The 17,272-nt window shown below is 41.9% G+C and overlaps 1 protein-coding gene across 3 annotated transcripts in view; it reads left to right on the top strand.

Moving 5' to 3' along the window:
* cul9 (cullin 9) overlaps positions 1-17,272 on the top strand; it is a 38,701-nt gene that overhangs the window by 19,337 nt on the left and 2,092 nt on the right. The window contains exons 18-44 of one of the 3 annotated variants that reach the window (XM_079362874.1): positions 114-285; positions 1,046-1,151; positions 1,326-1,421; positions 1,527-1,702; positions 1,922-2,055; positions 2,614-2,799; positions 3,963-3,989; positions 5,396-5,532; positions 5,744-5,926; positions 7,352-7,509; positions 7,616-7,814; positions 8,114-8,285; positions 9,233-9,378; positions 9,823-9,949; positions 10,041-10,246; positions 10,988-11,241; positions 12,163-12,280; positions 12,522-12,770; positions 12,849-12,989; positions 13,253-13,417; positions 14,305-14,468; positions 14,555-14,648; positions 14,843-14,917; positions 15,662-15,772; positions 15,876-15,993; positions 16,083-16,216; positions 17,096-17,187. In XM_079362874.1, the coding sequence (XP_079219000.1) occupies positions 114-285; positions 1,046-1,151; positions 1,326-1,421; positions 1,527-1,702; positions 1,922-2,055; positions 2,614-2,799; positions 3,963-3,989; positions 5,396-5,532; positions 5,744-5,926; positions 7,352-7,509; positions 7,616-7,814; positions 8,114-8,285; positions 9,233-9,378; positions 9,823-9,949; positions 10,041-10,246; positions 10,988-11,241; positions 12,163-12,280; positions 12,522-12,770; positions 12,849-12,989; positions 13,253-13,417; positions 14,305-14,468; positions 14,555-14,648; positions 14,843-14,917; positions 15,662-15,772; positions 15,876-15,993; positions 16,083-16,216; positions 17,096-17,187 (3,940 nt within the window). Of the gene's footprint in view, positions 1-113; positions 286-1,045; positions 1,152-1,325; positions 1,422-1,526; positions 1,703-1,921; positions 2,056-2,613; positions 2,800-3,959; positions 3,990-5,395; positions 5,533-5,743; positions 5,927-7,351; positions 7,510-7,615; positions 7,815-8,113; positions 8,286-9,232; positions 9,379-9,822; positions 9,950-10,040; positions 10,247-10,987; positions 11,242-12,162; positions 12,281-12,521; positions 12,771-12,848; positions 12,990-13,252; positions 13,418-14,304; positions 14,469-14,554; positions 14,649-14,842; positions 14,918-15,661; positions 15,773-15,875; positions 15,994-16,082; positions 16,217-17,095; positions 17,188-17,272 lie in introns of all 3 variants that reach the window. The other 2 variants (XM_079362873.1, XM_079362875.1) reach the window with 2 other exon arrangements.

The raw sequence follows: 17,272 nt of genomic DNA, 5'->3' as shown, positions 1-17,272 counted from the left end.
TAAATGTAAAGATGATGATTTTGTTTATTTGAATCCATACATGTTCTGATCTTGAGTGCGTGAAAAGGATTTAAGGTTTGTGTAATAACTGGTGTTACTGGTGCTGTGTTCAGGCTCCAGCGTAGAGCTCAAGGAGGATAAGTGCTGGGAGAAGGTGGAAGTTTCGTCGAATCACCATCGAGCTAACAAACTGACCGATAAGAACCCCAAAACCTACTGGGAGTCCAACGGCTGCACAGGCTCTCACTTCATCAACATCTACATGCATAAAGGGGTCGTCATCAGGTACACACTACTGATGCTGCTGTGCTCTCAATGGGGAAACACAACCTCCATGTACATGAAACCAAATGGCAGCACCTTTGACTGTCACTGAAAAACTGTCAATGTGGCTGCTGTGGGACAGTCCTCCTCCCCCTCCACTCAAAGCAGCCGTAGTTAGAGTGCTGATACTTTGACCCGTAGGAGTGGGGGGTTGGGATAGCTGCATTTTTGTCTTTCACCAATCATATCTCTGATGTGTGCAATCTAGATGATGTAATGTTCTTGGTTCTCTGAAATATTAACTTAAGAATCAGAGTTGGGTTTTTTTAATGCCAAGTACATTTACATATATGAAGAATTTGTCTTGGTGTATTGGTGCAAAAAAGAAAAGGCTAAAATAACAACTACTTAATAAAATATGAGAAGCAATTACCAAGATATAAAATAATAGAATTGGAAAAAGAAGTCAAATATAGAGAATATAACACACAAAATGTTCAAAGGGTGCGTGAAAATTTTTTTTTTTAAAGTCCAGTCAGCGTTAATGTGATGTATAAAGAAACCATCTGCACCTTTACAAGAAGCCAACAGGACCTGAGAAATTCCTTTTTTAATTTGATATACTTTATTAATCCCTGAGGAGGAAATTGTGATTTGACTCTGTTATTCTTATTATTTTTTTAAATACTGTCAGTTGAAGAGTAAAACAAGAACCACAGTCCAGGACTTCAGAGCTACATCGCTAACAAATTAAAAAAAAAACGGTTCTGTGTGTTTGTAGACAACTGGCCATTCTTGTGGCCAGTGAGGACTCAAGCTACATGCCGGCCCGGATCCTGGTTCTAGGAGGAGATGAGCCCACCAGCATAAATACTGAACTAAACACGGTGAGACTTGACTTATCTATTACAAAGGAAGAGTCAGCAGCTCGTGTGTTCACGACTCTGAACAGTAGAGTGAGGGTTGCTGATGCATAGTTCATAAGTTTATTAAACATGATATTTATTTCAAAGGATATGTTTTTGTTTGGTTTTCACTGCATATGGTTTTTGTGTGTGCAGGTGAATGTAACTCCTTCAGCCAGTCGGGTGGTTCTCCTGGAAAACATGACCAGGTTCTGGTCAATCATCCAGATCAGGGTCAAGAGATGTCAGCAGGTCAGACTTCAGTCCTTTTTTCTGGCTGGCCTCATCAGTCCTCACCCCTCTATCTACTGACAACTCCGTGTCACCCACTGACCCCGCCTCTGTTCTCTCCGACAGGGTGGCATCGACACTCGGGTTCACGGCTTTGAGGTTCTGGGTCCAAAGCCCACGTTCTGGCCGGTGTTCAAAGAGCAGCTGTGCTGTCGGACCTACCTGTTCTACAGCACCAAGGCCCACACCTGGTGTCAAGAGGTGATGGAGGACAAGACGCAGCTGCTGCAGCTCTTCAACAAGTAAGTAACACTTGATACTGGTCCGAGTCAATTCAACGAGAATAAACTGCAGAAAAGTTTGATGTGGTAAAATGATACAAAGGTTAACAATACAGTATTACTGTTAATACTGCTGCTGATGCAGCTTCTGTACAATATTGTTTTATACTCCAAGTAATCATGACAGTTACTGCTTTGTAATAATACACAATTACTATGTGTGTATTTGTGTGTTTACAGACTGAACAGCGCTCTGAGACATGAGCAAATGTTTGCAGACCGCTTCCTGCCAGATGCCGAGGCGGCCGAAGCTCTTGGTCGAACTTGCTGGGAGGCTCTTATCACTCCAATAGTCCACAGCATCACACTATCAGGTACACACACACACACACACACACGTGGCATTCCACTCTTAGGTACAATGTGACAACTGTTGGTGTGTTGTGTTGGTGTTTTCAGCTTTTTGAGTGTTTTAGTTTATTTCGAACATGTAAAATAAAAAGAAAAGAAAAAAGAGAAGAAAGAAATATGTAAAATAAAGCAAACATTAAATGACACCATGCAAAACAAGCACTAAAATACTTCCTATGTTAATGTACACGTCCGAAAAGGAGTAGGTGTAAGTATAAACGTATTTATTCCCATCCCTTCTCCATTAATTCATACATACAAACAAGTCTTAGTGTAAGTGTGTCTCTGCAAATGTGAATGCCAAGAGAGTACTTCTTCAGCCTCACTTAATCAGGATCTTTTTCCTGCCATCCCATTTAAACATTTCTGTGCGTCACAGCATGTTCATTGATTCTGTGAATACATTCATAAACTCTCTTAATCCGAGTTCAACAAGAAAATTGTTTTGGGAATATGCTGGACACACACTCAATCTAAACTCAGTCTGAGTCCCTCTTCCTGCTCCCTTTGTGTTTTCCCAGAATCTGCAACATCCAGCCCTCTTTCCTGGCTCCTCAGCGAATATCTGGATAACGCAGAGTCAGCCCGCCGCTGTAAGAGCCGGGCGGCCATCTTTAACTCCAGAGTGAGACGCCTCACGCACCTGCTGGTCCATGTGGACACGAGTCAGGTGGACGACGAAGAGCTCAAACCTCCAGTTAAATCAAGTGAGTGTCATTTTCATGGTTTCTTTTTTGTAGTTTAGTCCATCATATATCCCAGTGATGAGTTCTTATCTGTTAGGTAAAGTTAACGTACACCAGTGAAAAGGAGAAGATCATGTTCGGAAACAACAGTTATATTCACAAAGATAATGCTAAATTATAGATTAACAGAATTTAAATTCTTTGAAATTAGCATTCCCGTCTGATTATTGTGGTTGAAAGATCAGCAACATTTTAGCAGTTCCTGTTAACTTTTTAAAATTAAGAAAAGAATTTGTTGTATAAAGAAGAAGAATGGCGCTGAACAGATTATCACACATTTGGTACAGTCGAGGTTAAAAAATAAAGAGACAGAGACAGAAATAGAAACTGAGCTGACAAATCTCAGCTGAGAAACCCAAAACGAAATGTTTATAACAGGGCGAAATTGATGTCTTTTTAAATACATTCAAAACAATATTTGAACATTTATCTGTAAAAAAAAAAAAAAAAAGTGAGGATTCCATGCGTTTCAATCATTGACTGTTTATTAAGATGGACGGAGAAGCAGCTGCCTGAGAGTGAAGTCAAAATATTAGAGGTCCTTCGCTGTTTTCTTATTTTCTCTGTAATTTGATGCAGCAAAAAAAAAAAAAAAAAGCAGACTTGATCATCTACAGCTTTGTTGACTAACGGGGTCCTTGGTTAGACAAATGGTTAGACAAAGATAATAATGTGTTCTGTGTCGAATGTGGGGAAATGAGGCATCTTTGACATTTGATCTGTAAGTAGAATGTGTGATGTTTCGGTTAGTGGTCACGGTGTTAGTTCTGCCTCTCCACCAGCCAGGTTCTGTCTGCGACTTCTGTATGTTTTGGTTCCGTCACTTACCTACATACAAATGTCTTGTCAGATCAACCTGGTGAACAGACTTAGAAACTTTCCTCGACCTAAACCGACCAAATCAAGAAAAACACCTGATGTGCGCCTTGAAAGACTGAAAGGATAAAAAATATTTTAAGATTAAAGGTCAAATCTTTTTATTTTTAGTGCTGCTGTCGACCATGTCCCATGTTTGAATCAATCAATACATTGACTTCAGATAGTTCTTCTAAACTAGATGCAACAATAAAGAATGTGATGTGAAGTGGTCCTCCATGTTTAAAGAGTGTTTTTTGTTTCAGAAGGTCTCAACCGAAGCAAAGAGCTGAAGAGTAAGTAACAGCTGAGTACAGAGGCCATTTTGTTTGTTTACACTCTGCTCTGTGACATTTCATTGAGTCCAAATGAGGACAGGAAGTAATCATGCTGCCCCCTGCTCTTTCACACCCCAAATGTCCAACGAAACAAGTTTCTACAGACACAGCGTGCTTATTGATCCTATCTGAAGACTGTGGAAACTCCTCACTAATATGTGGCAGCTTGAACAGAGAGACTGCATCATCTCCTCCAACATCTATTTATTGGAGTTTTACTGAACTAGCAGGAGAAAGAAGAGCGTATTTGAAAACTTAATTGCAGTGAGAGATGAATATTCTTGCAATTATTTGAAGTGCAGGTTGGAAATGACAAGATCATAGACTTAAAGGCAGGGTCTCCAGATTTTGGTTAAAATTGTCTTTAGGTCCTGACAGAAATGAATAGCTCATGTGCTCTGAAAAAGAAACAAAGAACATCCGTCATCTGTAGCAGTTGTCCGCCTGTAAAAACTTTGACTAATGTCTGCCACGAGGGAGTTTTAATTTGATTTTGAGAGGAAAATGCTTCCATTTTAGTTGCACATAAATGACCTTTCAAGTATCGCATTCAGCTTCCTTCAAACAAATGTGAATTCATGAGGATGAACCAATCACGCCTCCTCGTCTCCCTGCTCATTCTCGACCCCATGCACGCACAAGCCCACTCTCAAAGTGCGTCACCGGTGAGAGAGTTTATACTGCGAGTTTGTCGTTGGCCCTTGTAACGAGTCAAACATCACTTTTTTTATGTAGGTATTGTGATCAAGTGTTTACCGCTGAACAAGACATGAGACGACGTAGTTTCTACACAATGCAAGTGATGCACTGAGGTCCGCTTCTGGAGCGCGGGGGGGGGGGGCGTGTTCATGTAAGTGAGGGGCGTGGCTTTGGAGGGAGCACAGAGGGGAGGGGGTGGGTGTAGAAGGAGCACTGAGGGAATGCTACTTTCAAAATCATGCTAGTTTTTGAAAATGACCAACACTGCCTTTAATAACAGGGATGTAACTGCTAAAGACATTGAGAAGTATGTTTGATTTGAACTCATCCAGCACGGGGCCCCAGCTGACACTTCCTCCTCCTCATCTGAACGAAGTATAACATTCAGCTTCCTTCAAACAAATGTGAATTCATAAGGATGCTTTTACACTCCCATCTTTTTCTTTCAGTTTGGACTGCTCTTAATTTGACCGCAGACTTCCCGTTCCCATTTTAGTCATGACACTGATGTGGTTTCTTTCCAGATGGTAAAGAAGAACAGAAGCACTGCTTTATCTTTACGTGTTTGGCTGCTGTTTTCATTTCTGTTTCACTTTTTTTTTGTTTCAGTTTATAAGTAATGGGCTTCATTCAGAAAAATCAACCTTTTTGATTGTGTCTTCCAGACGGTAAAGAGGGTAAAAACAAAGACAACACAGCGGCCTCTTCTTCCTCCTCCTCCTCCTCAGCTAAACCCAAAGTTAAGAACAACAGCAGCATTGCAGGAATCGCCCTCTGTTGGCAAGGGGTGGTGCAGCGCCAGGTAATGCCCAATTGTCATGAACACTGTGATCTGTAATTTTGTCTTTTGGCTCAAAATATTTTACAAAATAGCTTGAAGCATAATGTTACTGAACATTGTTGATCAGTTCTACATTACCATGTTTCTAGATAACGTTGGCTCAGAACTCTCTTGTCTCCAGAGTATGAATCACGGTAGTCTGACGAGTTAAACACGACTCTTCCCCCCTCAGGTGAAGAAGTTTCTTGAGTCGAGCTGCAGTCTGCCAGACTTTGTGGAGCGGTACCGGACTCTGTACCTGCGGCTAAGGAACGCCATGGAAGAGCTGTTTGGACAGCAGACTGCCTTTGTCTTGGCCCTTCGACATGGCTTCTCTGCTGCGCTGCTGCAGCTCTCAATCCTCAAGGCCATGCATGTGAGTAAAAACAGGCTTACATGTCAAAGAGTCCTTTCGACCCGTCATTGTTTTTAAATGTCTTTATGTAGATTTAGATGTTGTCTGTGTGAATTTTAGATTTCTTAAACTCTGTAGCAACTAAGAATATTCCATATGTCTCTGGATGGTCTTCTGTAAATACAAACATTAGGAGCATGTCATCAATGATATGGAAGTATATCCAGGAACTAAATATAGATACTTTCTAAATATATGACCACAACATAACTACCCTATTAACTAGAAAGTAGATGAAGTTTAAACCAGGATTAATTTGGGCCTGATCCTGACCAGGTTATACTCCTGCTTAATACAACACTGCTGCTAATATTAAAAAAAACTCAGGTTAGATCAGGTTCAACTCTTATTTTAAGCAGGTCTAACTCGGATCTCCATCCCCAAAAACATACTGCAACCAGAGGCACTGCTTGTCAACAGGCAAGGCAGGCAACTGCTAGGGGCCCCCAGGCCAGTAGGGGGCCCCCCAACAGCTGGCCAACTTTAAACCACAGCATTATGCAACGACAGTAGGAAACATTCCTAATGGGGGCCCATCTGAAAGCAACCACTCTAAATGCCCTGCCAAGTGTTGTGTGCATTTTTATAATAATAATTATAATAATGGATGCTGGTAGGAATGTTTGCCGAGGGCCCCAACAGACCCTAGAAGCGCCCCTGACTTTAACAGAACCCTTTTAGTGTTTTTTTGTTTTTGTTTTTTTTTAAGAACTGAATTTAACGCAGGAAAAAAACCTGACACTGATTTGGAATGAACCAGATTTACTGATTCCACTCTTCACCAAGTTTGGTTCAAGAGTTAAACCAGGTTTAGTGAAGCTTTCTGCTGACTAGTTTTGATTAAGTTAGACTAAACCTTGAATATATTTAAATACAGTGAGAATATTCTTGAAAATGAGAGCTGAAAATTGTATGCGAATCACCAATTATTAATAATGAATATGTAGGTATTTTGTTCTACTGTTGTGATCATTTATCTGACAAAACAAACCAGTTTAGAGTGCTACAACAGGCTTCAGGGCTTTTATTGTGTTGCTTTTTTTTTTAACAGAAAAAGTCCTCTGAAGATCAATTATTAGATCCTCTAGTTTAAAATATATCACAGTCCGGGGTCGCCGGTGGCGCAGCGGCAGTGCGCGCGACCCCACGTATTGAGGCTCAGTCCTCGCGCGCGGGCGGCCCGGGTTCACGTCCGGCCTGTGGCCTATCTCCCGCATGTCTCTCCCCACTCTCTCCCCCCTTTCCGACTCTATCCACTTTCCTCCCTCTATCATTAAAGGCAAAAAGGCCCAAAACAAAATATAAAAAAAAAATATATATCACAGTCCTTCATGTTTAAAGTTACACAGTTTATAATGGACCTGTGTGATGTGTTGCGTTATGCAGGTGAGTGAGCGCTTCGCTCAGTACATCGACCAGATGATCCAAGCCAGTGGAGCAGCGTGTGGCAGTGTGCAGACGCTGGAGAGACTACAGCAGTTTCTGGAGCCCATGCTCTTCCTGTCGGGCCTGGAGCTCGCCAACACCTTTGAGCACTTCTACAGGTCTGAATGTACATGACGACCCCAACTCAGCTGCAAAAAAGTGACCCAATCTTTTCTAAAAACATTGATGCAGGAAGGAACCTAATCGGTGTCTCTCTCTGTCCAGGTACTACCTGGGCGACAGGCTGCTGGCTCAGGGGAACGTGTGGTTGGAGAGTGCTGTGATCGATCAGATCGGCAGCTGCTTCCCGAGTCGCTTCCCTCAGCAGATGATGAAGAACTTGAGCGAGTCTTCAGAGCTGCAGCAGGAATTTCACCTTTATCGCTTACAGCAGCTGGACCGCTGCCTGCAGGAGCACGACCAGGTCAGCAAACAAATTTGATAGGAAGTTTACGTTTGATTCTACTTAATGTGGAAAAGTTTGATTACTAGCCTCTCTGCATCTTTTTTCAAGTAAATTATTTCTTGAAAACAAAGAAAAGAAAAGAAAACACACAATTCATTCGTGTAGGTAGAGGAAAATAAGAAAATGATTTCATGACCTCTAGAATCATATAAACAGATTTTAAACTTTTGCTGCCAAGCTAAAAGGCTTTTCCTGCAAGAATTGCCATTGAAAGTTGTGTGTTTAATGCAGTGTGTCCTTCTGTGTCGTTGCTGCAGATGATGGAGGAGGAGTGGGCTGAGACGGAGGAAGAGGCAGAATGCCAGGTTCTGGTTCTGTCTCCACGCTGCTGGGCTGTCTCGTCTCTCTGCTTTCTGGATCAACCTGTGAAACATTTTCCAGCTGAACTCTACTCCTACCTGAACCAGTTTACACAGTTCTACACACATAGTAAGTATCAATTATAACAAGTCGTTACTCTGTTACAAACGTGGCTTAAATCTGGTTTAAACTAGTCTCTTCTTCTTTTCTAAACAAGACTCTGTTTTATAGTTGTCATAAATCTGTTAGTCCGAAGGTTTGACTCGCCCTATTTATTATAATAATTAGGTTAAACTAACAAGTATATCATTTTCAAAAATAGTGTCCGCCTTATCTAACTATCCCCTGTGGTCGAGGTGAAACATCTGTGTAAACATCTGTTTTCCAGGTACTGTGAGTGTGTTGTTAATATCCAGTCCACAGGTTGTTCAGTGAAACATCAGAGGGAGTCGGGAGGTTTTAGTTCTCCAACAATGACCCAATAAAACTTTATACTTCCTTCAGGAAGGACAGTTTAATAGTCAGATAACATCTGGGGCATTAGACATCAACACCTTAAAGAGGGGCATATTATCCCTCTTTTTCACCTTTTCAAACCGTCCTCTGTGCTCTAAATGAAACCTCTGCTGTGCTTTGGTCCAAATATAACATGAATCAAGCACCAGAAGAGGTTTGTGACCATGTAGAAACCAGCTCTCTCAGAAAGCTCCATTTTCGTGTGTGTGTCTCTTTAAATGCAATGAAACCAAAAAATAATCAAATTTTGAAATGGAGCATTTTTCTCTGTGTTGTAAGGCTTATGCAGACCACAAACAAAAGACTAGATGGATTTATCTCAAATTGTGTGGATTGGTAGACGCTCAGGTTACCCAAATATATGTTCAAGAACACTTCATAACATGCCCCCTTTAAAAATCTAATTTAAATCACCTTTGGCTTAAACGTCTGTTACACCAGATTTAACCCAGGCTTTCAGTACTCTGTTGCTGTTTTCCATACTAACAAATCTTTCTCTGCGACGTACGCCTCTATGTTTGTATGTCTAATTTTCACATCTCTGTTTGTTTGTGTGTCAGGTCAGTCCATGTACGGTTTGAGTCACTCAAAGCCTCGACGGCTGCAGTGGACGTGGCTCGGTCATGCTGAGCTACAGTTTGGCTGCTGGACGCTGCACGTCTCCACACTCCAGATGTTCATCCTGCTGCAGTTCAACACTCATGAGGTAACGCAAATGCAAATATGTTCACATTACACTTATATAAACACTTATATCTGGCATCATTTGACAGGGGTTGTGTTAGCTACGTTAGCCCTGCAGCTAGCTCCAGCCTTCCTGGGGCTACGCAGGGAGCAGTCGCTCAACTCTCTCAGCCAGGACCTGACTGGCTACTAAAACCTTAACATTAGTCTCTGGTGGTAAAACTAAACCACTTTCCAGTTGAATCAATAAATCCACTTCCTCATCTTTCTGTATCTCTCTCCCCTGTGCAATCCGTTGATGTTGCGTGTGTAGCTGAATTTGTTCTTGAATAGTTTTATACTTTGTGCGTGTGAAATACTATAATTTTCTTGTGTTTTGTTTAATTTCTCTCAAGATTTTATTTGCATACATTTAGCTTAGTGTTTTTAACCTTGAAAGCAACTGTAACAAACTGTGTCTGTGCAGGAGGTTCAAGTGGAGGCTTTGCTGCAGGCAACTTGCTTGTCTGCTGCCGTCCTGCTGCACGCTCTGTTGCCGCTCATCAGCGAGGGAGGACCACTGATCTCCAGCCAGCCCAACGAGCCCAGCCAAGGTTAGACATGTAACACACAGGCAAACGCACACTACTGTCCTTCATCCTCTTCTACCATGATTCACCCCTCCCTCCCTCTGTCTGCTCTCAGGTGTGTTGCGGTTAAACCAGGAGGTGGCCTCTCGCAGTCGGGAGAGCGTCCCGGCATCGATCCAGCTGCTGCCCAGACAGACGTACGTGAACGTGGACGAGGACGCTGCAGGTATGCTGGAAAGGAAGAGGAACTACATCTACTGCCTGATCGTCCACATCATGAAGCAGGAGAAGGAGATGCACATCGATAACCTCGTCTTTAAGGTCAGAGGTCAAAGCGAAGCAGACTCAGGCCCGTCCCACACTCAGGTTTCATCATTTTGCGTGATACATTTGGAATATGAAATTATATGAAACGCTTATGTAACCCAGTGTGGGCTCTGGTTGTGTTTACGGTTTTAAACGTAAACAAATTGCAAGTGACCAGATCTGATCTGTCTGTCTGTATTGACATGGTCTGATCCACATTGATTTCTATGGTAACAGGTTACGCCCAGGAAATACAAAATAGATGACAGAAAAGTGTGATTATTTCTGATGCAAACAATCTTGTGGAGCAGTCTGTCCGCGGGCTTGTTTTGATTTCTTTCACTGACCAAAGTTAACTTCCTGCCTGCCGGATCTACGTCATTGTTATTATTCGATGTGGTCACGTTGAGAATGACACAGCGACAGAGACGAACAGATTGAGTCGGATCTGTAGGAATCAGATTTGAATCAGATTTGAAACTACCTCAGTATGTGGTTTGAATCAGATTTGTAAAACAATCAGATCTCGTGGCCTTTTTGTGTTCAGACTGGCAAAAAATCTCATTTGGAGGTGCAGTGTGAACCACGCCCAAGTGACTCAAACTGAAAGGCCAACTGTCACAACAATATTTAAAAACTGACCCCTGCCTTTTCCGTTTGAACTTGTAAATAAATTAGAAATTTCTACTGTTTATTTTTTAAGCGGAGTGTAAATGTGTCTTTCTGTAAAAATAATCACTTTTACACCCCCTCCAGGTTCTGGACTCCTGTCAGAAAAAGGAAACCTCTCGTTCCCCGGGCTCAGGCCGTATTAGCTGCAGCACCAGCGACGTGTTCTCCTGCATCATGCATGTCATTAGCAAGGGCTGCATCCGCCGCAATGAGGAAAACCCGCACATTGTCGAGTTCCTGCCAGAGGACCCATCCACACCCCAGAAAGGCCAGGCCCAGTTCTCCTTTAGCCGAGCCGACATCAGCAAGGACGGTGTGGACAGCAAGGCCGACATCAGGTGTGAGCGAGACCTCTGACCTATCACACGATCAGCTCTGTTTACTTTCTTTAATTTCATGAGTCTTTAGACAAAAGCATCTTGTTTATGTGAAACAAGTTCTCCTGTGTGTCTTTCATTCACATTTTTGTAAGAGCAGCAGCTGCTTCATCATCACCCCACCTCAATCCTGTCGTGTGTTGCTGTATAAATCCTTTCCTCTGTTGTCATTTTGTTTTTAAAGCACTGTGCCTCTGTTCCTGTTAATCCTGTAACACAAACTAGTGTTTGACAGCTGCACTTGTTCTTAAGTTTCTCTCAGCCTCTGACTCCAGTTAAGTGTCAGACAACAGAAAATGAAAGCCACAAAACTGACATCCTGTGACTCCTCATAAACAGTCAAATGTAAAATGTTTAATTTTCTAAAAAAATAAAAATAAAGAAGAAATTCAAACTCTGCTTCTTTCCTTTTGCCTTATTTAGTAATGAGCATTATAAATCAATGATTTATGTTGATTACCCAAAATCACTAAATATTTCAAATTAGCTTGGTCAAACTTTGATCAATTTGATAGTAATCTTTCTACACTTAGAGAGCACATTTTAAAAACTGTTATTTCTCTATGTTTACAAATAAACAGCTGATCTTTTTATAAAGGACTAAATTTAGAGAAAATCTGTATATGAAGTACATTCAAAATGCATTTGACAAAAAAACATTAAAGCAAAGAGCTTGAAGAGTCTGAATGACTTAAATACATTCACCTCAGACTTGAATTAAAATTCAAATAAATTAAAAGCTTCAAGCTTTGAATCCATTAAAACAGGACTGGCTTCACCTGAGCTGTCAGTTTTCTGGCCCCACTCTTCACATAATGCTGAGATCTCCCCCCTGCAAAAAAACCCCCAAAAAACAATGACTTGTGTTTCCTTTTTTTGCAGCCTGATGTCGGCACCTCGGCAATTTGAGGACGGTGTTCTAGACGCAGTTCTCTTCTCGATGGGTCGGACAATGACGCAGGAGGAAGTGCGTCAGTTGATGCATAGAACCGTCCAGCAGGTTTGGTTTTTTTGTGAATAACTTTTAACCTGTTCAGTTTGATCACGGGGAAGGATTTTAAAGATACTCAGCAGTGAGGTGTGAAGGTTTAAAGTATCTTGAAGATGAGAAATAAATGTAGTGACTGCAAAGGTAGTGTTTATTAGACCACAAAGTCATTTCTCACAACTTTGAACCAAAAAGTCTTGATTGGCCTCAAACAGACTTTGAACAACCTCATTGCTCCTCTGTCCCCCTTCAGGTATCAAGTACTCTGAGTCTAGACCTGGACTGTGCCGAACACCTGCTGGTTCACTGTAAGTGGAACATGGACCTGCTGGTGCAGCGATACACTGACGACTCAGACTCTCTTGTCATGGCCGCCGGGCTAAAGTGCCGTAACCCTGAGCCCCCGCCGAGCCCGGCCTCTACCTGCCCGGTCTGCCTGGGCCCTCGCACTGCAGCCACAGAGCAGGTCCCCTCGCTGAGCTGCATGCACTACTGCTGCCGGGTCAGACTCTCTCGTTGTGACAGACTCTAATCTAAAGTGTCTTTTTCAATATCTCATGTCTCACTTTGTGTCGTACAGTCATGTTGGCAGGAGTACCTGACAGCGAGGATCGAACAAAACCTGGTCATGAACTGTAACTGTCCAATCACAGACTGCCAGGCTCAGCCCACATCAGTCTTCTTCCTGAACATCCTCACAGACAAGGACACCATTTCCAAGGTAATGCTCTATCTCTGACAAGCTCAGAGTATAACAAGCGATTTAAACGTGTTTCAATTCAGGACTTTTCTCTTCAGGCAGAACGTCACAAGGTCCCCGAAAAATGTTTACTTTTTATTTTAGTGGTGTAACTTTTGGGATCATAAGTGTTTGAGCATGATTGATCTCTGATGTTATACATGTATATCTGTTGATGAAGCGTCCACGTTGTTTTGAACGATTTGGGTGTAACACCTCCTCCTCCTCCTTCTTCTCTGGTCCAGTATGAGAACGGCTTGCTCCGAGGCTATGTGGAGTGCTGTTCCAACCTGACGTGGTGCACCAACCCTCAGGGCTGTGATCAGATCCTCTGTAAAGAGAACATGGGAAGCATGGGGACCTGCTCCAAGTGCTGCTGGTCTTCCTGCTTCAGCTGCAACTTCCCTGAGGTGAGCGCTCACCACATTCAGACACAAATGACACATAAAAAAATAGATGTTAAAGGGTGACGTATGCAGCAGCAAACATGTACTTTAAGGATTACAATCAACAAATATAGAAACGTAAAATCATCTGATGTTCTTTCTTTTTTCCATCAACTTGAGTAATAAACACTGCAGGGATAGATAGTGCGCGCTGAATGCACGCGCAGCAGAAGCAGTCAGAGATATACACACACGTCTAATAATGAACAGACTGATTATATGAAGAGTCTAATGTTGTCAAAGCTAAATCAAGAGAGAATTTGTTTAGTGGAATCATAATCTATTATTTTCTGGTGGATTTGACTTTTATTCTGTAATGTTAATGCAGGGGGGTTTCAGAGAGCAGGGGGTCTGAATTTCCTAATCGGATAAAATAATTGAATCTGTTTCTTAAGTCTGTGTTGTAACAGATGTGTAGGCGGCACAAAATCATTATTTGTTATTTCAGCTGTTAAAACATGTTTGGCCTGTATTTTTCATCTACCCGCCACCTTGGCCGGTGAGTCTAAAAGTTAACGTGGGACCCTGTCAGTAATATGGTGAAGAGCTGTAGAGCAGAGGTGGTTGGTTGTAACAAAGAGGCGTTACCATGGTAGCTGCGAAGGCTACAAGCAGGTTTGTAGCGCCCTTCACCCAAGCGAATTTTAGCACCAAAGAGATGAAGAGGTGCATAGGTGTTTTCATTAAAAATTAAAGGAATTTTTTCAGTCATAATTTTTCTTCAGTCTCATTTTGTTAAAAAAAAAATAAAAAATCCTGAAAGAATCGTATCGCAAACCCAGTATCGTGAATTGGATCTCGAGTTAAGTGAATCGTTATGTGCGCTCATGTTTGTTGATGTCCTCCTCCAGGCCCACTACCCAGCCAGCTGCAGCCACATGTCTCAGTGGATGGATGATGGAGGATATTACGAAGGGATGAGCATGGAGGCTCAGAGCAAACACCTCGCCAAGCTCATCTCCAAACGCTGCCCGAGCTGCCAGGCTCAAATTGAGAAGAATGAAGGCTGTCTGCAGTACGTACACTCAGGATACCTGCTGATGATGAAAAACTCTTGGGCTGAGGATGTTAACAATTGTGGGTTTATTCCTCTTTCCCCAGTATGACCTGTGCCAAGTGTAACCATGGTTTCTGCTGGCGGTGTTTGAAACCTTGGAAACCAACACACAAAGATTACTACAACTGCTCCGCCATGGTTGGTTCACACACTGTCGCATGATCACAGTTAAACATGAATCAGTCCAATCAGAGACAAACAAAGTAGTCTCTTGTGCCATAATAGGTACACATATTTAGGTTAATAGAAACTCTGGCACACCAGGGTTCTATTCATGTGTTCATTTTTATCCATGGCCTATTTGATCTGTAATCTTGTGCTTATTTATGCAGGTGAGTAAAGCAGCGCGGCAGGAAAAGAAGTTCCAGGATTACAATGAGAGATGCACATTCCATAACCAGGCTAAGGTAAAACACCTGTCCACTACACATTAAGAGGACCTTTACTTTGAGGCAGTAGTAGGGCTTTTATTGTGAAGTCATAGTGGTGATTGCTTCTAAAGCAGCTTTTTTTTTTTTTTTTTTAAAGCAAGAAAGACTTTCAGGATAAAGCAGCCCGAGTACGTTTGTTTGAAACAGTTTTCCTGTTAGTTGTATCTGGTGGTTATGTGTTGAAATAATAAGGATGTCAAGTCTCTGATTATACCTCATGTTTATCTCATGTAACATCTAACTCATCAACTAACACTACATCCTTGTAGAGTAACAATCTACTTGTCAGGTGGAGCCAGCAAACAGCAATTCAGGACTTCCTGACATTATTAGAATCAGAAGATCAGAATCAGTTTTAATTGCCAAGTACATTTACACATACGAGGAATTTGTCTTAGCGTATTGGTGCAAAAACAGTTAACATGCTAAAATAGCAAGTACTTAAATAAAATGAAATGGAATAAAAGAAGCAATTACCAATATTGAAAATAGAAATCTAAAAAAAGTATAAATATAAAGACTAATAAAAACACAAAAGGTGCAATGTAGTGCATGTAATTTAGTTTTTGAGTAAAATGTACAGTCAAAGCTCACTGAACTGTTTCTTCCCTTTTTATGCAGAATCAGTAAATAGGGATTAATCGCACATCAACCTTTACACTATTCTTAAATCAGATGAGTAAAAGAACTGGGTGAGTCAGTCTGGTTTTTCTGTTGCAGGATTTTGCCATCAACCTGGAAAACAAAGTGTCGTCCATCAACGAAGCTCTACAGATGAAGTCTTTGACTTTCGTCATCGATGCCTGCAAAGTCCTCGCTCAGGCTCGTAAGGTAATCTTCATCCTTTAACTTCTTCATCAGAGACCAGGATCCTGCTTACTGATCTGTGCTGTTTGGATTGTGTGTGTTTTACTGTTCACTGCTCTGTCTGCAGGTGCTGGCCTACTCCTGTGTCTACAGTTATTACAACCAGGAGACTGAGAAGATGGATGTGATGGAACAGCAGACTGAGGCTCTGGACCTGCACACTAACGCCCTGCAGATCCTCCTGGGTGACTATCATATTATCATCAGTATAAACCGAGTTGATGATGATGATGATTTGAACTGAAATGTTAACCTTTGCGCTCTTTGTTTTCAGAGGAGACTCTGCTGCAGTGCACTGATCTGGCCTCATGTGTCCGGCTACTGAAACCAGAACACCTCAACACCGGACTGGAACTGATACGACGCATCCAGGAGCGCCTACTTGCCATCCTGCAGCACTCCACCCAGGTAACTAGTGTCAAGATTTCTGAAACTTGGTAAGAATGAATATTTAACTGTTTGTGTCTAGTCATTAACATGAACGATCCCCCAAATAATAACAACACTTCAAGAGGTAAAATACAACCAATGCCAACAACGAGGAGCAATACACCAATATAAACCAAACAGGTGAATTAACTTAAAGGTCCCATATTATACCCTTTTTGGGTTCATATATCTTTTTTATGTATCTACTAAAGCACGTTCTGCCGCTCCATGCAGGCTCCCATTTTCCTGTGTTTCTAACACTCAGAGTCCCCCATAAAGAGAGGAAAAAAAGAGGGTCCCCACTTGTGCAAAGTCTGATCTGATCGGTCAGTCAATCGGCTTAGTTCTCGGATATGTCCCGCCCCTTTTACCATGTTAGGAATGCTACAGTCAGTCCGAGGGGAGCTTGTGCATGTTACAACAAGACAATGGGCTTGGATCAGTGACATCATGGGTAACATCACAAACCCATTTTCAACAAGGGGGACTAGAGGCCAAGCGTTTCCATAGACTTAGAATTTTTGCAAATAGATGTGCCTAAACATGCACAAGACACCTGTAAAACACACCAAAGAGCATCTAAAACCAGAAAAAGCAGAATGTTAGACCTCTAATCTTAGTTCATCACTTCCAAACAGTTTACATACAATCCATATGATAAACCAATACATCACATGAAATATAGTCTAGAAATGTATCTGTTGAAAATCCCTCCACATGCTCTAAAGAGATATTCAGACAAGGCAAAAACATGCTCGGAGAGATATTCCATTAAAGGATCATTCTCCGTGTTTTGTTAGACTTTGATCTGGAATCAGACATTGAAGTGACAGTTTCCTGAATTTCTGACTTATCCAGGACTTCAGAGTGGGTTACCAGTCTAAGAGCGGCCAGGAACCAGAATCTACTCAGGCCTCCAACCTGTCCAACAATACCGATGCCAACAAAGTGTGAGTGTGTCAACAGACAAGCCGTCTTTCCAACACAAAGAAAACTTCTGTTGTATTTGAATCTTTAAGTACCTTCGGATATTCC

The sequence above is a fragment of the Symphodus melops genome, assembly GCF_947650265.1.
Source record: "Symphodus melops genome assembly, chromosome: 15".
In the NCBI taxonomy this organism is placed as follows: Eukaryota; Metazoa; Chordata; class Actinopteri; order Labriformes; family Labridae; genus Symphodus; species Symphodus melops.
This window is presented reverse-complemented; position numbering and strand designations above follow the sequence as displayed.